The following is a 23,861-nucleotide window of genomic DNA, read 5'->3' on the forward strand; positions in this document are numbered from 1 at the left end:
GGTTTAGCATCAGCCAAGTGCCAGGCTAGGTGATGCACTTTATATACCTTATGTCATTTAATTATCAGAGCAACCCTATGACCTTATCGTAGTCTGTTCATGCTGTTACAACAGAATACCATAGATTGGGTGGCTTATAAACAATAGAAATTTATTTCTCACAGTTCTGGAGGCTGAAAAGTCCAAGATCAAGGCACCAGCAGATTCAGTATCTGGTGAGGGTCCACTTCCTGGTTCATAGACAGCTGTCTTCTTGCAGTGTCCTCACATAGCAGAAACAGTGAGGGAACTCTCTGGGTCTGTTTTAAAAAGGGCACTTATCTCATTCATGAGGGTTCCACCTTCATGACCTAATTACCTCCCAGTGTCCTCAACTCTAAATACCATCACATTGGGGATTAGGTTTCAGCATGTGAATTTACTGCTGGGGGGACCCATTCAGTCTATAGCAGACCTGGATATTATTATCCCTGTTTTGTAGTTGAGGAAACTGTAGGTCTGAAAGGTTAAGTTACATGTCCAACTTCATACAGCTGTGGAGTACAATCCAGTTCTGCCTGCCCCAAATCTCAAAACCTTTTCCCTGTAACAAATTGATCAATAGAATTTTTCATGTTTCAACTGGTTGTCTTGGCTGAAGGTCCATTGTCTCTCCAATGCCAAAATAACTCCCTAAGATGGGGAGAAACCATTCAAAGCAGTTATGTGGCAACAGACAAAATGAGGCTATTGGACTTAATTGAACTGTTCTTTATGCTTATTCAGGTAAATTGCTTACATGTGTAGACAAAGTCATTGTTTTGTTTGCCCTCAAAAAATCTCCCTTGTTATTCCCATTTCACAGGAAAATAGAAACAGAGGAGATCAAGTTTTCTCCCTGAAGCCAAAGGAGGCTGTTGGCATAACTCTTCTTGACTTTTCTCTGGATTTTTTTCAATAAGATTGTATTCACCATTAGAACAGGGACTTAGTCACATCATCACTCATGAAATCTTGAGGCTGTCACTAACCTTACAGATATTCTGCTGTAGTGGAATGTTACTTTTCCATTTTTGGACCACACACTACTTTGAGCCTCTGATGAAAGCTATAGATGCTCCTCCAAGAAAAATGTACATATGCACCCACAAAACTTGGCACTTTCTTTCAGTGGCGTCATGGACCTCCATCCACAGACCTCCACGGGGCCCATGAACACTGGGCCAAGAATCCCTGATCTACTGAATTTTAAAAGTTCATTTTACATATGAAGAGACTTAAGTCTAGGGATGCTGACCTCCTCAAGATCACCCTGCTAAGCTGAGGCAGAGCCTGCTGGCACAGTGTAGACCCCTGAATAAATGGAGTTGTCTGTAGAAAATGCCATGGCTATTGATTAGGCAAGTAGAGCATGTTTTGGGGAAAATAGTGTATACTGCACTGTATTGCATGCAGGGCGTTTTTTATTTAAAAAATATTTTATGGATAATATTACAAAATAAAAGGAGACTTGGTCAGATTACTTCCTGGTGAGTAAGATGAAAAGCAAAGAAAGATAAGTAGATATACAGAATGAAAACCGTTAATTGTTAGGAACTAGGAATCGAACTTTGCTATCTTAGTCAAGAAGGAAAAGAAAACTGTGGTGATTTTCCAGAGAGAACCCCATTTGCCATCAATTTTTGAAGTCTTTTATTTGGCATATGTTGTCTAGGCAAGATTTCTTTACACCAACCTTAATTATGATACTAAGTTACTATGTAGGATTTCTCCATCCTTACCAGTTTCATTTTAGCAATTCAGATTCATCAAAGGAGTTTCTTCTCTAAATATGAGAGAGATAGGAACTGATAGGATTCCTTAAAGAGGATTTCATGTTTCACCTTTATAACTACTATCTTTTGGGAGAATGGGGAAGATTGGAGTGGGACACAGACATGATGATATCTCCCAGAAAGCAGAATCATGCAGACTTGGGTGTGATTCCTGGCTGGGTTAGCAAGGATAACTCTACTTAGCCTCACTGAGCCCATTTCCTCATCAGGAAAATGGCCTCATAACAGTTCTTCCTCATAAGGTTCATATAGATTACAAAGCACTAGGTACATAGATGACTGATAATAGATAGATAGATAGATAGATGATAGATAGAATATATATATGATATATATGGTATGTATATATGATTAGTGCATGGTGAATGTTCCCTGTCGTTGCACTTTTTGGCTGGCTGGAGGACATGGTAAGGAAGGAGCTATCAGGAAAGCCCTCTCCAGAGTCATCTCCCAAGAAACTCGGCACCTCTCCAGCTGCCTTCTGGGGTTTCTGAATCACTGAGCATGTGCACAGTCCCCACATCTTCAGACAGTTTGGTGTTCAGCCTCCACTCTCTTTCATATCTGTTTTAGCCATCACCTTGAAAGTGATGGGAGAATTATGGATATGAAATCTCCATGCTGAAAAGAAAATCTACCTCCTTATTTTAAAGAGTCTTTTTTTAAATCTTCCATACTGGTTTGAAATCAAGATAAAGATATAGGGTAGTCTGGTATCTAACATATCAAGGTTTTGATCTCAATAATTTACATGTCTAATATTCAATTAATCCTATATTCTAAATAGTTTTTTTTGCCTTGTGGAATTACAGGGTTTTTTTATATTACATAATTATGGTTTCAACACAAATAAAGAAGGAACCTAAAGCCTCTTAACAGCATACATAAAGACTGTACTAATAATATAAAGGAAGTTATGTGCCTAAATTGTACAGAATAACTTCTAATCATTTTATTCTAAATTAGTGATTTTATTCATTTTAATTATGAAAAAGCCAATACACACAAAATAATATTATGTAATGTATATAGAGGTTATAAATCATCGTAATGCCTACACTATAAACTTATCACTCATCTTAAGACCTAGGACATTTCCAGTATCACTGAAACTCCCGGCAGACCCCTCTCCTATCCCACCCCCTTGCCTCCCCATCCTCAGGGGTAACCAGAACTCTGAAAAATTCATTTATTTTTTTAAAAAATTCTAAATAAGATAATATGAGTTTAAGTGAGAGTTTTTCCAGGATCCTGTGATCCAAAGCTTTCCAAAGATTCTCCCCAGACTCAGGTGAAAGTGTTAATGAGAGCCCACTGTTCTCTGAGAGGGCAACAAATTTGCCTTTCTAAACATACCGGACCAAAGGAGTCCTTCTATGTCCACAGCTGGGAACCCTGGAGAAGTATTATAAACAAAAAATTCTCTACCAGCAAAGACTGCTCGTCAAAATCAAAGTGTAATGAAGGCTATCAAATATGTATGTTGAGTATATCTATTCTGCCCGTTGGTTTTCTCACTGACCAGCCAAGTATAAGAGATCTGCATTTGTAGCTATCATTTGGCCAGGTGGGAATGCAGACAGGATTGATTACAGACTATTCCAAATTCCTCTTCAAGGGAAATCTATCTCAATTGCTTTGAAGTCTTCTAGGGAAATAGTTAACCTTTATTATCCCAAAGGTTCTTAACATTGTTATGAGAAAGTACTACTGGACATGAAACATGAGCATGTTGGAACGATACAGAGGCTGTATAAATGGATTCTCTTTCATCCGTGAATGAGGTTAAAGAGGAATAATGTGCATACCTTGTGAATAAAATCAGTTCTTTTCACTAGTTTGCCACGTAATAAGTAATGTTCATCAGGAGCTGGAAAATCAGTTTTTAGTCTATCATAAATCTTCATTAATTCAGATTCTTCCATTTTTAAATCTTTATGAAACTATAGAAGAGTATAAATTTGAACTATTTATAAGTAAAGGATTTGATTAATACGTTAAATATGCAAGCTACATTCCATGGCTTAGTTATTAAACACTTGAGAGCACAAATTTTTAAAACTTTTTAAAAAACTGGAAACATTCACCTGCATTTAAAAGCTTAATTTGCTAATTATAAATCATTTTTATTCATGCAATTTTTAAACAAGTTTCTAATTTTTTTTAGTTCGATTGAAGTCACCAGATATACTTGAACATATTTTCAAAACTGAGTTTCTTTAAAAATATTGCATAATTTGTAAAGACCTTCCTTTCAGTTAGTCTAGATTAGTGAGATTTGACATTACATTTGAGATTAGTACCAATTCACTAAGTTAAAATGTGAGGGTTTATTTTCCATTTTAATAATCCCCTACATCACATACAGTTCCTTTGGTGGAATAAAAATCTTGTAAAGTACACATCAGCCACTATAAATAGCAGTCATTCAGGAGAGTCTCCAGAGAGTGTACTTTAAATTGCATATTGTTTAAAATAGGAAATTCTTCCGATGTTCATATTTTCCATTATGGGTGAAATGGTCTACCCCGTGTCACATCTTCGCTGGCTTCCATCTTCCTGTACCATTTAGGGATCCAACTGTTAGATTCCAGAAGATTGCTCAATGTGTGCTTTTTATTTTCTTAAGTAACCTGGGTCTTATTGTCCAGCAGGAATTTTGCAAAATTAGGGGCTCTCCAAATGAAAACTAGATAACTTCCAGAGCTGGCCCCAGCAACTAGGTAATGAAACAGTCCTTTATTTCTGGAGCTAGTAGCTCTACTGTGCCTGTTTAGCATAACAGAGTCAAACCATTTTTGATTCCCACAGAAAACCTTGCACTGTTGGCAGGTCTTTCTGGGGAAATCAAGAGACTAATATGGTAAATTACTGAGCAGGAAGTGAACAAACAGACAAGCATGATGAGATGATGGGTTATCATGCTGGTTCGAAGACCAGAAGCCTCAGCAGGTATAATTACACTCCATCTTTCCCAAGGCACTATTGGCAACTGCAGTAGATGTATACCTCTGCCCACTCTTTCCTTGAAGAGTCCTTCTGTTTCTCTAATCAAAACTGTTGTGTATATCTTGATTTTTTTTTTTTTTTTTTTTTAGTGGGGGCCCATTTTGGAGATCTAACATTCCCTCACCATTTCTCCTTCCTTGATGAAGAGGATGAGAAATTACTGTTAAGGGGACTTGGACAAAAATTGTGATATAGAAAGAGTTGATATCTGATGCCCTTCCTTCCTGATACTCCCCTTTTAAGAGCCCTTTAACTCTTCCCACCTAATTAACCACGAAAGCAAAACATTCCAAATATAGGTATGTTTCCTGAGCCAGCACCCTCAGAGTATATCCTGGCTACCCAGGGAGTATCATTGCTATGGAAGCTCCATGGCTTATGAACTGAACAGAATGAAGCTTTTATAAAACTCAAGGCTGAGGCAGGATGGAAATTCCTAATCCTTTCATTTCTAAGTGCCTCACTTCAGAGGCACATGAATATAAGTTCTATCTCATTGAAACATTTGTCAGAGCAATGGTCGAGTGAACCAGGGAGGCACGCCCTTCAGAAAGGAGTTAGTCTTCCACAAGAACTCTGATTGAAATGCGGAATTACTGCTAGGAAACATATCCTGGTATCCTACTGGGTTATGCGGTCAGAAATTAAGACTCTCTTCCCTGCATTCTCAGAAAAGAGTGTGGAAGTCCGAATCATTGGACCCAGCTTGCAGAGTTACGTCTCCAAGAGCACACAGTCAGTGGCAGCATTAAATCTGGAAACTTCGTCATTTACTCCAGTTCCGGTGCTTTTCCCTCTGCATTACGCTGCTGCTAACCCCTACAACTGCCTCTAACTCCATGAAAGAAAGTACCTTTTATTTTTTTATTTTTTTTTTAACATCTTTATTGGAGTATAATTGCTTTACAATGGTATGTTAGTTTCAGCTTCACAACAAAATGAATCAGTTATATATACACATATATTCCCATATCTCTTCCCACTTGCGTCTCCCTCCCTCCCACCCTCCCTATCCCACCCCTCCAGGCGGTCACAAAGCACCGAGCTGATCTCCCTGTGCTATGCGGCTGCTTCCCACTAGCTAACTGCCTTACGTTTGGTAGTGTATATATGTCCATGCCTCTTTATCGCTTTGTCACAGTTTACCCTTCCCCCTCCCCATAGCCTCAAGTCCATTCTCTAGTAAGTCTGTGTCTTTATTCCTGTTTCACCCCTAGGTTTTTCATGACATTTTTTTTTTTAATTCCATATATATGTGTTAGCATACGGTATTTGTCTCTCTCTTTCTGACTTACTTCACTCTGTATGACAGACTCTAGGTCTATCCACCTCATTACAAATAGCTCAATTTCGTCTCTTTTTATGGCTGAGTAATATTCCAGAAAGTACCTTTTAGATCAAGGATAAAAGAAAGAGGATACTGGATGAACGTTTAGAAGATCTGGGCTTCCTCATCAGTAAAGTAGAACTAACACTTTTCAGGGTGGCTGAGCAAATTCAATGAGATGTGGACAAATGTCATCAAAAGTGTAAGGGAGCTGCACATGACAGATACTTATCAGGTAGGGGTACCTGTATGATTCATTTAGATCGGATTCACTTCTATTTAACTCTATGTGTAGTGGCAAGTTTCATTCTGGTCATATACTGTGTTTCAAAAGACAGTTCACACTTCTCTCTCTGCTAATCTTATGCTATCTAACTGGCCCTCAGGCATTCTAGGCTTTCAAAAATCTGACTCAGAGAAAACGCTATAAAGTGTTACCTCTCACTCTCCCCAGAGCCTGTCACCCCTGGAGAGGGCTTAGGACCTCAAGTGCAGATGAGAAGCAGCCATTTTATCTTCCCTTTCCCCCTAGTTGTGAATTGAAGAGAAAATTCAAAAGACTTTAAAATGATGGCTTTATCCCAATCAGAATTAAACCCTGCTGTTGGTCACTTACTTGTCTGGTTTTGCGTCTAAGTGAGCAAAATTCCTCAGGCTTATAGGGATTCTGTGCTGTTCCACACCACTGTCCTTACCTCCTGAAGCTCTTGTAAGTGGTATACTCTTGCCTTCAAGGCCTATCTCAACAGTCATCCTTTGGAAAACACCTTCCCAGAGGTCCCCAATCAAGTGACTGATTTCCCACCTTGGGTTTCCCATAGCATTTGTTTGTATGTTAATTATCGTCACCCATTTTATAGTTTGTTTGTTTATATGTCTCTTTTCCCCACCAAATTGAAAGCAACTCTAAATCCAAAACTACATCTTACTCACTTTTATTTCCCCAAAGGCCCATACTCAATGCTGAATAAATGAATGAGCAAACAGATACTTCAGATCATATCTGTGTACCAAGGCAGAACTTTGCTCACTTCGATAAGCTATTTATGGGGAGGCAGAACCATTGGTGACCTTTGTGGTATTCTCCGAGTACTGACACCAATCATACCATACCTGGGGTTCCATCACTCTCCTGATGAGCCACTGGAATTTTGACTTCCTATCTTTGTCTCTAGAGATATGAAGAAACTCACCTCCTGTATTTCTCTGATTATTAAGGATAGTGGACTTCTACCCCGTGTAATTTTGACCATTATGCTTATTTAGTCGCATCATGGAGGCAAGTGATATTCATATGGTAAGAGTAGATTCCCTTTAGTTGGCCTATTTGCTCTAGTACTCAAGCTCTTAGTGTTATTTGCTATTAACATTTACATTATAAGACCAGATAATCATTGAATTACAGGGTTCATACCAAGCCCCAAAGAGTCCAACAGTGAACAAACTATATAATCAAAAATTTCTCTAATGAAAGACGAAGTTTGTGGTCTGGAGACATAAACAACCTCAGTTAATCCCAGGAGGATGGGCAGAAGTAGATTAGGGGTAGGGCCAACCTCAGACTAGTATTTACCAACACTCTTTCTGAAATAGAGAGTGTTTAACACACAAGTTGGGTCTAAAGTTTAGACTCTAAATAGTGCATTGTTTTCTAGTATTGGGATGAACCAAGAAAAAAAAAAGAAAAAAAAGAATAAAGAAAGATGTTAGAAAACCCAAGACTTTTAAACCAAGATACAGAGGGTTAACTTTATTTTCGGTGAAGTGGAGAATTTTTTGTTTTTATTAATAGTTCATACACCTCAAAAAGTACTGTTTGGAAGAAAGAGGAGAAGCATTTATAAATAGCTATTAGTCAAAACTCTAAGATTCAGATTAATTTAGTAAACATTGACTACGATACAACACATTCTTCAGTAGGCATTGAGTTTCTTAATTACAAAAGTATACCCTTTGGTTAATTCATTATCATAAAATTTGTAATTAAAATGAAGTTAATGAGCTGGAACACCCAGAACACATAGGCTTGGAAGCACTATAGAATAGCCTCAGAATTGTATCTTTTAATTTTTAATTTAATTTTTAATTCTTAGATCCACTGAAAAAGAGTCAAAAAGAAAGATAATTTGAAGTTATCCTAGAAAGACACTGAGTTCTAAAATACCTAGGGGAATCTCAGATTACCCCAGCTCTCTTTACTTTGCAGCATATTTTAGAAAACTGAATGCATATTTCAGGTCACTGGCTTTCAGATTTGAAGTGTACTGTATGCTACTTTTTGTGTAAGTATCATCCATTTTATCTTCTTTGTTGTCTTCATAAGGTCTTAAAATTAAAAAGCTTTCCAGATGGCTTTTGGCTTTTAAATAAGAAAAATGAATATGATTTTTTAAATTAAATGCTTTCACTAAAACCCCTTCCCTGTTCTACTCTATGAACTAATGAGCAAAAAGGACCTCTATTGGTTTTTCTTGCCTTGGTCTTAATAATAGCTTGATTTCATTGCTCAATAACTTCAAAGTAAAATCATGTCCTAAAGCTGAAGAGCTTTCTCCTAGTCTGTTTCTAACCTCTTGTCTCAAGCTGCCACCATAAAGGCGCCCAAAAAGTGTACAAAAGAACATTTCTAATAAATTCAACGCGTGTCAAATTACATTAGGTCTCTCAGATATAAGCAAATGGAGTCTAACTGTAATCTATTGTCTTAGTCAGTTTGGGCTACTATAACAGAATACCATAGACTGGGTGGCTTAAACGGCAAAACATTTATTTCTTACAGCTCTGGAGGCTGGGGAGTCTAAGATCAAGGTGCCGGCAGATCCGGTGTCTGATGAGGGACCCCTTCCTGACTGGCAGTTGGTTGTCTTCTTGTTGTATCCTCACACAGGAGAGAGAGAGAAAAAGCAAGCTCTCTCATGTCTATTCTAATAAGAACACTAATCCCACTCATGAGGGCTCCACCCTCATGACCTAATTACCTCCCAAAGGCCCTACCTCCTAATACCATCACATCCAGGGTTAGGATTTCAGTGTATGAATTTGTGGGGATACAAACATTCAGTCCACATCATTGATGTAGTAAGTAAGTCTGAAAAAAAGAATGGGCCAGTAGAAGAGCTCCGCATGGATGCCAGGTCCAGGGTTGGCACTGGTCATCTAGGAATATCCAGATAAAACAGACCTTGAATCTCAGGGTTTGTTCAGTCCTGTGAAATGATAAGTATTCTCTCCACTGAGGTAGGTGTTTCTGCACATCTCTGCTTGGCTTGGGTGAAATCTTCCTCATGATGATGTTCCCTCCCTTTGCTCTGACACCACATCATGAAGCAGTCTCTGGTGACTGAGGCTTCCTGACATTCTGGCTTGGGGAATGGGGGTAACCTGGTTAGGAAGTGAGAGCTCCCCAGGCACTGAAGAGGGAGGTCATCCATTCTATCTTAATTAATTGGCATTAATTAGGATTCTGATGTATACATCAGTTTCTTGTGAGTCTGTGAACCAATCAGTCTCTCTGAGACCTGTCCATTCTGAGAACTCCCAAGATCCAGTGGCTGGGGCAGCAGAGCCTCTAGAGCTTGTACCATGAGAAATACTCCAAAGAAGGCCACTCTGTGGGAGTCTGGGAGGAGCAGCCAACTGGCCTTCTTGATGTAGCATCTCTACTCCATTGCTGTCCCCCCTTTAATCCAGAGAGCAAATGATGAGTATTTATTGAGCACCTGCCATATGTCTAACACTATTTTAAGCTGTATCAGTTGCAAAAGAGGTGTTAGGATTCATCACTGCCAGAAAACAGGTGAGAAAAGGTATATACACATGAACAACGAATAAATAAGACTCTGTGTATCCATCCATCTATTTCTATCTATAGATAGATATCATAATCATGTACTAATTCATGTGATCTGTTAATCACAAAATAGGATAGTACCTTAAAAGGTGTCAGTTATGTAATATCAATAATAAACACTACATCCAAAGTATCCAAAACACACACTGGACTATTTCTCTAGCAATAGGAACAAATATAATCCAGGTCTGACCTCCTAAAAGAGAAATCAATACTTTTTTAGACCTTATATGGTATCACTGGAAAAAAATCTGGATTTGATTCGAGCTATAAAAACCATGTGTAAATTTAATATCCAGATGCATAAAGTGGACACCAGAAAATAAATTTATGGTGTGGAAATATTTAGATACTTTGAACAAGACTGATACACACTGAGAATTCTGTGGCTTATCAACTATGGTGCTTCCTTTGAAGATGTGACATTTTCCCTGCACCAGAATTACATCCTCAGAGTCCCCATGATAGTTTCTTAATTTCCTTTACAGTTTAATTGTATCTATGTACAAGAAATCTATATTCTAAAATTATCACCAAGGGCTAAATTCATTTTCCTATAGGCAGAAATCATATCTTTCGTGTACACACTTCTTTCTTAGAATTATATAAGGTATATACTATTATTTTCTGAGACCAGAACCAGGGTTTTATAGATGTGCACCAGCAATCATTCATTCAAGAAACTGTTGTTAGAACCCTACTATTTCCAAGCACCGTGTTATCGTTTTAAAGATGTGTTTCAAGCTGGAGGGCAGAGGGGAGTTAGAAGCACAATCTTTTTAAGATAGAAACTTTTCTTTCCAGGAAAAGAAAATAGTCCAGCTGGCTAAAACCCCCAGATTTTAAAAAGAACTTAGAGACTGGACCTAAATAATTGTTGCAAAAGAGTTTAAACAGAAATGGAGCCTCACAGCAAGTCAGCTGGAAGGGCTGAGTCACACATGACAACATAACTATTTCTAAAATGCATGCAAACAAGAGTGGGTTCAAGCTTTCTCATCTTTCCTCCTAAGATGATAAATTACAAAGAAATAAAGTCAAAATGAAGAAGACTTTATAGAGGTGGAGCCAGACACTGGTTCTTAAAGAACCACTAGAATTCAGAGAAGCAAAGGGAGTTTAAAAAGCCATTCCAGGGAAAAGGAGAAGGAATAGCTTTGATGGGTAAAGGCAGAATGCTTCAGGAGACACCAGGAAAACGGTGGCAAATGCCAATAATCTTTTCACTGAACAAAAGTCCCCTTTATGATCAATGTTAGGGTGCATTGCACTGAAGACGTGTTAGATTGCCAGGGGGGTACAACTGGGGGTCAGGATTTCTTAAGGGGAAGAATTAGCAACGTAATGCTGGGGCTCAAGGTTTGGCCTTGGGAAGGAAAGAATGCCCTCTTTTTAACTGAACGGTGGTATCATGACCAGAGGACCTGCATTTCACCATGAAAATACAGAAGCATCAAGACAGAGTGAAATGACGTCTCACTCCCACGCACCCATCCTGTTTCATTCTAGAACCAAATACATACAAGGGTGGCATTGCTGGTGAGCCTTCTGGGGTGGGGCCAGCTGTGGAGGGAGGAGAGGAGGGGAGGGGAAGAATAGCTACCTACAGGTGGAGAGGGAGAGAAGGCCATCCTAGGAGAGCACATGGGGCACAAAGTTACTTTGCAATTTTTTTTTTTTTTTGCGGTACGCGGGCCTCTCACTGTCGTGGCCTCCCCGTTGCGGAGCACAGGCTCCGGACGCGCAGGCTCAGCAGCCATGTCTCACGGGCCCAGCCGCTCCGCGGCATGTGGGATCTTCCCGGACCGGGGCACGAACCCGTGTCCCCTGCATTGGCAGGCGGACTCTCAACCACTGCACCACCAGGGAAGCCCTACTTTGCAAATTTTCTTTCTTAAGCTGAATGGTGAGCACACAGACCTTCATTATAGTTTCTTACTCCTTTTAGTCTGTCTAAAAGATTTTAGAATAAGATGTCATTTTAAAAATGTACAGAAACCTTATAACTGTCACCCATATATCCTCAATCAGAATCTGCGTATGGATGTCAACAGAATCACTTTACTAGTAATATAATTCTTAATGATCTCTGCTGATGCAGGACTACCACCCCACCATCAATTTTTTTTAAAAAGTGTTTCTGGAAGTCTGTCTTATAAAACCTCATGAATGGTGCATTCACCCACCATGTGCAACCTCCCATGGCTCCTTGCTGCTGGCCCCCTGCCCCAGTGAAGCCCTCACCCCTCTCTCCCACTGCCCTGGGGTTCACTTGAGACCCTGGGCTTCCATGTCAAAGATGCTGTCTCGTGCCCTTGATACAATCTTTCAAGGTTCCAAAGTGGCCCTGCGTTCGCTTCACTCTTCCGGAATTCCAAAACCATGCTGTGCTCCTGTAGAGGTAGTAAGGGGGACACTTTCCTCTGCTTCTCGTTGTCACCTGGCCACCAAAGCTTGGCCTAGACTCAGCAAACACCTTGTGGAAGCAGCTTCCGCTTCTCTGCAACCCACCCCTGTCCTCAGGACACAGACATATGGCAATGGGCCTCCGCTCAGGGACCAGTTCCAAGGCATGGAATAGCAGACAACTCTCCAAACCCCCATGCAAATCGGCTCCCTAGGCCTCCCTCACCACACGTCACACAAGCCCAGATGCATCTCAATTCCAGTGGTAGGCACAACTGAACTTGAGGCCGGGCCACCAATCAATTATCCTCCTATTTCAACTCAACGACAGAAAAAACAAATTAACTTGGTCAAGGCCATTATTTGCTCTTTATGAAGCCAGGTGCCCTAATTCACTTATGCGGCACATATTACAGAAGGGCTGATCTCTGCCAGACATTGTGCTAACTGGGCTGAGGGGAGGAGCACAAAAATGGGTAAGACATAGTCCCCCTCCTCAAGGAGCTCACAGCCTAGTAATGGGAGATAGAAATATATAAATACACTCTGAGTGCAGTCGAGGACCTTGAACTCTATGTTGCCTCAAATAGATCATTAGAATTCCCAGGTATTGAAATGCAGGTATATGCTTTCTGAAAGATCTTTTTCTCCTTTCTTGAAATCAGATTTTGTGTTTTAAGCAGGAGGGCAAGAAAAATACTACAGAGAGTAATCTGAAAGAGTTGAAAAATGAGCCTCTGGAAAGAGTATGAAGTTCTTTATATTAAGGGTAATTAATAACAACAAAAATAGCTTAACAGATAAATGTTGGAGATAGACTGACTAAGCAACAAATCTGGAGAAGAAAAAAAAACCACCCTGGATTTAGCACAAAAATTAATGAATGAACTCTATAAGAGATGCTATTATCAACGTGAAAACAATGTTAGGATGTGTTAACAGGAACGTGGCAGGCAGCTCTGGGACTTCAGCCAGCCACATTCAGCCTTGGTCAAGCCTTTATTATGTCCAATTTTGGTTTCCCGTTTGAAGAGTTGTTATATTTCAAGCTGATATTAAAAGGATGGAAAATAGGCATTGGCGTTTAGCCTAGAAAAGACCAGACTGAAGGATGACTTAATACCTGTGGCCCTAACAGAGATAAGTGGATTTCTATTTCAGCCACAGGAAGTCTAGTTCAATCACAGAATAAATTGAGCAGAAGAGTGATTAAACACTGGGACCTTGATCGTAGGATGTCACCTTAGAAGTATAGTGCTTCAGCTCCGCTGCTTTCAGAATACTCTTCACTCCCCATCTTGCATTAATATTTTTGTATGCATATCTTATCTCCCTTCGGGACTGCCCTTCTTACCTTTGGAGCCCTCCATGGCACTTAACTCCACGACTTGCTTGTAGTAAATATTCAAATAGTGTTAAGTAGGGGGAAGATGCTGGGACAGGAACTATATGGCTAACATTGTAAGGCAGACAAGACAGTATAGCAACTCAAGATGTGTTACAGGCCTGGAGTCAGACCAGAGAATAGTTCAGAGAATTGTGTCAGCAAAGGCCATACAGATTCTCATGACAAACAATGACTTTCTATAACAGTACATACATCTCTCCACCCCCTCCTCCACCCAGCCCATCACACATTCCACAGTGGGAACTACGAAGACTTTATCAAAGACACGATAGGGAAGGAGAGGTGAGGAAAAGACTTTATTGGATGGTAGAAAGCAGAGGAAAGAAAGAAGAGGAGTCTGTAATTTCTGCAGAAGGAGATGGAAAAAGGGATAAGTATTTCATGAGAAGATTTCTTAGGAAGATCTGTTAAAAAGCAGTATCACTGGAAAATACAAAGCAATATAGTTTAAGTGAACATGTTCAGTGCTTTTGGGGCTGGGGAGTGAGGAGGAGGGTGATGCCCTCAGGTGTGGAGGAAAGACTCTAGTCACCAAGGGAAAGGAGGAAAGAGGTTCAGCCTACAAATATGTAGTTAACCCCTTCGTTTCCGTTCCTGTCCACCCCTTGGTGAGCCGTTGTCTAGGCAAGATCTTTTGCTTCATTCTAAATGTGTACAGTCTATGAATTTCTTTGTAAGAAAAAATTTCTTCAAGATGTTTTAAACATTCCCTTTAAATTACTTCAACGGTTGCCTCTCATGTGAATAGATTTCCTTTGACTTTATGTTGTGTTTCTGTAGGAGGTGAGCAGCTCTGTATGTGTGTGTCTTAAGTGCATTAAGGCAGGACAAGGGGCACTTCCCACATACCTCTCTTTTCCCTAGGGAACTGCTCCAAGGTAAAAGCTATTCTTAAACAACCATTGCAGACCATGAAGTCTGGAAGAGATCATGGAGATCCTACCTCCATGAAGTAAAGTTATTTTTTAAATCATATTTTATTAATAAAAGACCACCCTGTGGTGGGAGCTATTTCATTCTATAGCACTGACCTCCTTCAAACCTTCCCAGCCCAGAATCTCTCTGATGAAAAATTAAGCAAAGTATCTAGAAATGAAGGGTGCTATCAGTAATTTGAGAGTGGCCCAGACTTCCGTTTCCCCTAGTAAAAGAGGCTGGAAATGTCATATGTATGACACCTACTGTCTTGCTGGCCCTGCTGTTCATGGTGCCAATGAATGATCGCTACTTCAGTTCTCAGAGACACCAGTTCTGGAAGCTGGACTCTGAGTACCCGTGTCTGTGCTACACAGTGACGGCACATGTGCCTGCTGGTCTCTGCAGAAACAGACACTGTTCACCAATTACCTTCTGGTATGTTCTTCCTAGTTCCTCTCACCTTGCCTCTCCAGCCCCAGGAAGCTGGACCACAGAAGCCTACCTGGGAGCACTTGCCTACTCCAGCCCTACTCTCATCTCATGATTCACATCTCCAAATGCATCCAATCTCCTTCTTATTGTCCTTTGTGCTCTCCCTGTGCCCTACTGGTGTCTGACCCAGGCCCAAAACTCACTCCTCTCTTCACTATTGTCATGTCAGTACCCTATTAGGTAGCAGGAATTATGACATCCATTAGTTTTACAAACTGAAGACAGACAGCTACTTCCCAAACACATTACATTAATAACAAGGGGCCAACTACAAGTGTGCATGATTTCCCTCTTTCTGTCTTTACAACTAGGAAAATAACTTGGTGGATATCTTTTATACAGCTGGCCATTTGCATACTTTCAGTGTATGAATGTCAGCATATTAGTGGAAGATTACTAAATTCTTGCTCTCCTGTGTGTGTGTGTGTGTGTGTGTGTGTGTGTGTGTGTGTGTGTGTTGAGAAAGAGAGAGAGAGAGTCTGGGCTGGCCTGGAAGAACCACTGAAGTTTTTCCAGGCTACTCCATTCCATGAACTTATTCCAAATATGTCAAAACTATACTTGCCACCTCAGAATTGGAGTGGGGGTGGGAAACGGGGGAAATCAGGAGGCGAAAAATATTCCCAAGGTCAGTTGAGTCCCATAAGCAACTGTATTAGTTTTCTATCAGTGCTGGAATGAATAACTACAAACTTGGTGGCTTCAAACAGCACAAACCTATCTATTGTTCTAGAGGTTCAAAGTCCAGCACAGGTCTCTCTAGGCTAAAATCAAGATATAGACAGGGCTGCATTGCTTTCTGGAGGCTCTATGGGAGAATCTGTTTCCTTGCCTTTCCAGTTTCTAGAAGCTGCCACATTCCTGGACCCCATTCCTCTATCTTCAGTACCAGCAAGGTCATCTCTCTGGCCATTATTCTATACCCATATCTCCCTCTGACCTCAACAGGAGAGGTTTATCTCACTTTAAACACCTGTGTGACTAAGGCTGAGCACATCTGGATAATCCAGGGTAATCTCTGCACCTCAATGCCTTTAACTTAATCACATCTGGAAAATCCCTTTTGCCATGTAAAGTGACATATTCACAAGTTCTGGGCATTAGGACATGGATGTCTTTGGGAGGAATATTATTCTGCTTGCCACAGCAAATCACTGAATATTTTAAAAGGAAAAATATTAAATGGGAAAAATGTGGTAGAAAGAGGAATAGCAAAATGCCTCAATACATGTATCTGTCACAGCTTTGGAGCAATAAACTCAAGTCTAGTCAGTGAGTATTTCATTAAAGCCTCTTGTGTGATCTCAGTGAGTGTCTCATGCACTTTAAATAGTCAGTATGTGTTGAGTGATAACATATATAATCAAAGGGATATTTAAAGATGTATATTCATCATGACATATAGAGATAATTAATTTTGAAGTTCAGTAAACTGTATTACTCTATAAACTATGACTTTGAGGACAGCATAGTACTTAAGCAATAAAACAACCAAAATTGTCTAGTTAGTTAAAGTGAAGAGAGGATTTAATCTAACTAAATTAAACTTCTTCAAGCTGAGCACAGGAATACTTGCGTTGGTTCCTCTCCACGACTTTGGGTGAACTTTTGAAGTGCTCTCTGCCTCTGTGTCCATGTTTGTGATATGAAGCCATAGATCTCAAAGATGTTTTTCATCGTATGAAGGATGTGAATCAATGTGTAAAGTTGATTGTTTCTCCTGCTATTTACCAAAAGAATCATCTTAACCCTACATTGTGGAGATCTGGGTTGTTCTACTTATTTAACAGAGAGCCAGTCCCATAAGTATCTTGGTGCCCAGCAGCAATCTGTTCATTGCTTGTTAGCGATGAAGAAGCATATTCATAACTCAAGCTTAGATAGAGTGTCATCTCCAGATAGAATCAACACCGCCCCCTCCACAGGGGTTGGAATCTGGTTGCTTTCCAAGCTCTTGCTGACCAGGCTCCCTTGCCTGGCCTGGCGGATGAGATCACCACACCAGAGTGCCACGGGGGCAGACCGGGCCCACTGTTGCAACATGTCCCTTCGTCAGGCTGTTGCCCTCATTTCACCAAACACCCTGTATAACACAGCATATCACTGATCCTCCGGCTCTCTTCCCTTTGCCTTTGTATGCATTTTTATATCATGCATCTTCCCCTGAATAAAAGGGATAATAGGAGTTTCCCAGATTTGATTTCTCAGTGGGAACTGTTTACTTTGGAAGCCACTGACACCAATGCTAATTGAGAACAGAGCTCAGAACGAGGGCCTGAGAACTGCACCCGGATGAACTTTTTGGTGGGCTGATTTCCGTTGATCTCTTCAGAATTGGATTGTGCATGCAAGTGATACCATGGTCGACTGTTTTCCAAAAGGCTGAGCACGTGGATCAGTGTCTTTTCCTTTAACTAGTTCTCTGCCTTGGAAGAATTATTTGTAATTGATCATATAAAGTCTTCATCATGAAAGCTACTGGGGATCCTGGCCCCTACCGCCCAGTAATAACATTCTGGAAATCACAAAGCAATCTGGGCCGTTTACAATCTAAATCTAAACATGATGGGCCTCTATTAGAGAGATTACAGTAAAAAATAACAATCAGCTCTCTGATGATCCTATGCGAAGGGAAAGGGTGGGGAGGAGTAAATTTGGCAAAGGACAAGCCCAGACTTTCGTCACAGGGACAGACCAAAGTGTTAACACAAAGGGAGAGCCCGGGAGCATCCTGCACACTGCATTTCAGCCACAGATAACATGGCACCTCCGCGGGCCCGGTCCACGCCCTGACCGCTCAGAGGGTCTCAGCACCTCTGCGCCCGCAGCCCTTTTCCAGCTGCAGACATGCTCGGGGGATCCGGATCGCAGGGAAGACGCAGCCTGGCCGTGCTCTCCCAGTGAGTGCTCGCTTCACCTCTTCAGTTTTTCTTCTTCTTCTTCTTCTTTCGCATAAAGGAATCGTTGTAAAAAAAAAAATAAAATAATTTTTTTGTTTTTTTTTAGTTGTGGGAGTGGGAGGCGAGAGGAGAAATCAGGAGGCAAAGGAAGGCAGTGAGTGTGTAAATATCAGACCTGTATGAAACTTTTTGGTCTCAACTTGGTGGTGGTTCTGATTGGTTTTCCTCTGTTGCTTTTTTTTTTTTTTTTTTTTTTGGTGGTTCGTAGACCATTTGGGGGTGTTTATACCAAAGGCACGGGTTTTCTTATTCCACATACCGATCCACAAAGCATCGTGTTTCTAAAGATCTGCTGTTAATTTAGACCTGAGCCCTCTGCTCGGAGTGATCCATCTGCAGGGCTCAGAGACTTCGGCTAAAGCACACATTGCCCAATCCTTAGAGTCAACAGCCCAAAGCCCTTAATACACTGACCATCTGACTGTGACAGAACAAGACCCGGAGCACGTGCTATTGATCAGACAATTGTTCAGATAACAGGCTCCAAAGTTTAGGATCCTGGAATCTTGGAATGTTCAAGCTAGAGGGGCCCCTAGGGCTGTTTGCTGCAATGCTCTTCTTCTATAGACAGGGAAACGGAACCCAGAGGGGCAACTCCACTTAACCCAAAGCCAGACAACAGTCAGTAGCAGGGAAGCCAGTGTCTTTGTACCTGCAGGCAAGGGCCCTTTTCACGCTGATGTTTATGAGGTTTGGAAAACTCACTGGGTCTTGGGAAAAGGTAAGGCACAAGGGTAAGAGCACCAGATGGCCTTTCAGTAAATCGGTCCCATTTTTGAGAGTTTTGGCATCGATTCAGCATGACAGTTGTTGTTCCATTTGTTCCAGCATTTGTGCAACAGCTCATCAAATAAACAGGACCTCAATGGGGTCCTAAAAATGAGACCCACATCCACTATATTAGCAGATCTCTTGGACAACCAGTTTCTCTAAGTGTGATCACTCAAGTGTGAGAGCACAAAGGGATGTTAGAGGTTATCTGTATGTTCCTGTGGTTATCAGACTGGTTGGGGGGCTTTGGTTTTTTTTGGCAAATTTACTGTTACAAGGAATCCTGTTACATAAAGGAGATGTTCTGATGAAATAGGTGGTTTTGGATCTAGAGCTTCTCATCCCTGCTGCAGTCACCCCCACCATTGCTCACACCCACCCCACTCCCCATACCTCTCTACCCCACCCTACCCACTCTGCCAAAACTTCCTTGGAATCCTAGGTCTCCATGGAACTTCAGAAACGCCGATCTTATTTAATGCCACCATTTCAGATGAGGAAACTGAGGCACATGGGGTGAAGGGCTTGCCCAGTGTTCACGGCTGGTCAACAACAGAGCCTGGAATGCAGGGCAAAGAGCCCAGTCTGCTGTGTGTGTGTGTGTGTGTGTGTGTGAATTCCTGGTTCTGAGTTTCTTCCCGCTCCATCATGCCCACAGTTCTATCAGTTTATTTTCTCCATGTCTCTCTCACTCTTCTCTAATCACTCTCTCATGTCCTGAATTTCAGCAGTTATCGCCCGCCACCTGGGCAATTACAGTTGCCTCCTATCTGGTCCCGGCTTCAGTCTCTGTCCTCTTTTTGATCCTGTCCCCTCCTGTCCTCCCACCCCCACCTTTGAAGACAGACCCCACTCTCCTCAACGTGGCACTCAAAGTTCTCCACAGTCTGCCTTTAATATCCCTTCCCATTCTGACCTACCCCTGCTCCGGCCAAATGAGATCACTCACTGGTCCTCAAACTCATCATGCCACCTCCCTTCCTTGGCTCACTCTATTTCCTACGTGGAGAACAGTCTATGTGCCTCAGTTTCCCCTCTGAAATGGAGACATTAAAAAAGATGGGGGTTTCTGAAGTGTTCCATGGAGACCTAGGATTCCAAGGAAGTTTTGGTGGAGTGGGTAGGGTAAGGTGGGGTAAGGAAGAGATGGGGAGTAGTAGGGGGTAACCAATGGAGGGTGATTGGGGAGTAGAGTAGGAATGAGGGGCTCTATCTCATTTGTTCCTGACTTCCTTCCTGTTCTTCAAGGCCTAAATCAAATACTACCTTCCTCCACAAGGCTTCCTCAGCTCTTCTTTTCTCTCCATATCCTTTGTCCACCCTTCTATTATTAACCTTGAACTAAAGTTAGTGGTGAGCATGCCTGTTCCTTCCCTTCCCTCCCCTCCCCTTCCCTTCCCTTCCCTTCCCTCATTTCCCTTCTTTCTTATTTTTTATCCATTAACAGCAGGTAGTAATTTCACCCTTAACCAGATAAGAGGTCCAGTAAAGTCAATCATTTAAAGCCAATCTCTGAACCCAAAAGTGAGCAAAAGTGGCTAGTAGAATGCCAACGCAATATATGGTAATCCACTTGAGGGCAGGGACTATTTTGGAACTTGGAACCTTCAGCTTCCAGCACAGTGCCAATGCTCAAAAAAATATTCTTTAGCTTTCCCATTACTGGATAAATCAAACTCAGTTCATCTAAGTTCACACTTTTCATTGGAGTCATCAGAACACACAAAGCTTTTGTGCCTTCTGCTTTGGAAGAAGTTTTAGGTTAAATGCCAAAACAGATGCCCAACAAAAGGAGCTCTAAATTCCTCTGCATTTGCATCAGATAATTTATCTCAGTTTCATCACCTACAGAGCGAGATTGGCAGTGTTTCTTTTATGAGGTGCATTAAGATTCCTGAGTGCCAAGACCTATCCAGAGCCATGTTATTTTCAGGGGCAATTGTGATTGGCTGTTCAGTTCTTTAGATTTCAAGGTGCTGTTTAATTTGTTCCTGGTAAGATTACTGAGAGATTCTGTCACTTGCAGTCTAATATTTTCACCACTTACTTTCTCATTTTCCCAAAGCCCTGTGAAGTCTTCTTGAGTCAAGATTTTGGGTTTCTTATAAACAGCCATGCTTTTGTCACATTTTGTAACAAATGTGGAAGGGTATGTAAATTTTTAAACCATGGAATCAAAGAAACATAGGAAATTATTTAGTTCATCCCACTGTTTTCTGAAGAAACTAAGTTAAAAGCATGTCAGGGAAATCAGTAATTGGCATAATTGTATAAGATACAGAAGACGTGCACGTAAACATGTTCAGCTTTGTGAAAAGTTTGGGAAGAAATACCCGGTTTATTCAGTCTTACTGGGGAATGTAGCATTACAATTTCCCAGCATGCTCAATTAAAAAAAATTGTAATGAAAACTATGTCTTTCCCTTCTTTAAAATAGATGTTAAAATACATTTGAAACACTTCCCCATTGCTGAGAATTGTCACTGTGAATATAGTTTTTTAAATCATGCTGTGAAACTGTGGTATCTCAGTGGATACAACTCTCATCCAGAAATTGTCCAATTATTGTGTGCTGTCCTCTATCTTTTTATTTATTTTCTCTCTCCTAATTGCTCTTAATGCATTCAGCGGTTCCACTCTGTTTGGGTGTAGCCAAGGCTATCAGGAAGCCCCATCTGTTAGAATCGTGTTCAAGGAAAAAGCCAACCGTCTGGGCAGCGGAGCACTCAGGTGCCTTCTCTGTTACAAAGTAAAGCTCATGTACCTTTTGTGACTGTTGGTTTGTACACCAAACTGGCCATTTTTTGCTCACTTTTGGGTTCAAAGATTGGCTTTAAATGATTGACTTTACTGGACCGCTTATCTGGTTAAAGGTGAAATTACTACTTGCTGTTAATGGATAAAAAAATAAGAAAGAATGGCAGAAAAACAGGCAATTGTACTTTGCACGTATGGGGCACTCTATAAATGATATTGCTGAATCTCTCCTGCAGTGGTGACTACACCAAATCTTTATGGAGTTGGTCTCGACTTTTTTGCGTGTGTCTTACTGGCCACCTGGCCACAAGCACATGGGCTGAGTGCCTGGTGGCCACAGGCCTGTCTTTCCTTCCTGGTTGAGGTAATTTGCATTGCTCACTCCTCTTTCCCTTTCCTGACCTTTGACCTATTTCTATCCTTGACATGAGCCCTCACTTCATACTGCTTCTCACGTCCCTCCCAGTCCCCCCAGAATGGCTTTGCAGAGGCGGGGCCAGCTAAGGCAAGAGGAATGGGGGCTGGGGGGGTGCTCTTCTGCCATCTGGAGGCCAGTTTGCCCCTGGCATTCCTAGCTGGACCAGCGAGGATGCCTTTATCCCGTAGAAATGCAGCTTCCTTTCTTGCTACTAGCTTCAGATATATCCTGGGTTTTAAAAGGTAGCTGTGGGCTGGCCTAAGATCCCAGCTGCCATGTATAATAATGTTTGAAGTTCCAAAATCCAATTTGCAAATTAAGGTTTTGGAAACAAGCTTTTCATAAATGTAGGACTGCCTGAATTCATTTCCAAGCCTAATTGAATTTTTAAGAGGAGCCTTTAAAAATCTGTAAACCTCACTCATTTCCATGCATTCATTCAACAAATATTCATTGAGGGTTTCCTGTGCCAGTTAGTGCTGCTGGACTAGGCACTAAGAACATAAAAAGGAACAAAACACAGACTCTGGCTTCAAGATTATCTAGGCTTTTAACCTCCCACCCACTGCAGGAATCTTTCTTCAGCCCTCGCACAGCCATCACCCAACATATGCACATCCCCAGATCCATCAGGGCTGTGGCTGCCATCAGAGCAGTACAGCCACCCGATCAGCGTTAGCCACATCAGTGCTTTCCTGTTTTCTCTTTCCCTCTGACCCTCTGAAAGAAATACCAGTTTCTTTTAACTTATACTTAAGTATAAACTTAAGTATAATAAACTTAAGTTTATTTTGTGACTCAGTATTCTACATATATATACATACACACACACAGATCTCTTTGAAACAAATATTTCACAAAACAGTGCTCACTCTTGCTATGTACACCCTCTGATATTTTCCTCTTTTCAAGTTGTGCTGTAGATTTTTTTCAGCTTTATTAAGGTATAATTGACAAATAAAATCATAATATATTTAAAATGCACAATGTGATGATCTGATAGATCTGTACATTGTGAAAGGATTCCCATCATTAAGTTAATTAACGAATTCATCACCTCTCATACTTACCTTTTTTTTTCTTTTTTGGTAAGAACACTTAAGTTCTACTCTCTTACCATATTTCAGTTATACAATACTGTATTATCAACTATAGTCACTGTGTTATACATTAGATCCTAAGACTTTATTCACCTTATAACTAAAAGTTTGTAGCCTTTTACCAGCCTCTCCCCATTTCCCCCATCTCCAACCCTTGGCAACCACCATTCCAGTTTAACTTTTGTTTTTTAATTCCACATGTAAGTGATACCATGCAGTATTCGTGTTTCTCTGTCTGGCTTATTTCACTTAGCACAGTGCCCTCCATATTCATTCATGTTGTTGCAAACGGCAGAATTTCCTTCTTCATTTTTTAAAATAATTTTTGTTGGTGTATAGTTGATTTACAATGTTGTGTTAGTTTCAGGTGTCCTTTTTAAAGGCTGAATAATATTCCATATTATTCTGTATATATTATATATGTTACAATATTCCATATTATTTATATATATATATATATATATATATATATATATATCCATTCATCCACTGATAAACACTTAGGTTGCTTCCATACCTTGGCTATGGTGAGCAATGCTGCAATAACATGAGAGTACAGATATCTCTTTGATATAGTGATTTAGTTTCTTGCCCTCTGATTTTCTATATTTTATATATCATTAAAAAATGC

The 23,861-nt window shown here is 40.8% G+C and overlaps 1 protein-coding gene across 9 annotated transcripts in view; it reads left to right on the forward strand.

Annotated features, from left to right (window-relative positions):
- The window catches only part of CALD1 (caldesmon 1), a 181,670-nt gene that overhangs the window by 95,634 nt on the left and 62,175 nt on the right, over positions 1-23,861 (forward strand). The window contains exon 1 of one of the 9 annotated variants that reach the window (XM_067747071.1): positions 17,953-18,124. The exons of the other annotated variants lie outside the window; for them this stretch is intronic. Coding sequence (XP_067603172.1) covers positions 18,072-18,124 — 53 coding nt within the window. The 5' untranslated portion in view covers positions 17,953-18,071. Of the gene's footprint in view, positions 1-17,952; positions 18,125-23,861 lie in introns of those variants that run through there. 9 annotated transcript variants of the gene reach the window in all.

This window comes from Pseudorca crassidens, chromosome 8 (genome assembly GCF_039906515.1).
Source record: "Pseudorca crassidens isolate mPseCra1 chromosome 8, mPseCra1.hap1, whole genome shotgun sequence".
NCBI classification, from domain to species: domain Eukaryota; kingdom Metazoa; phylum Chordata; class Mammalia; order Artiodactyla; family Delphinidae; genus Pseudorca; species Pseudorca crassidens.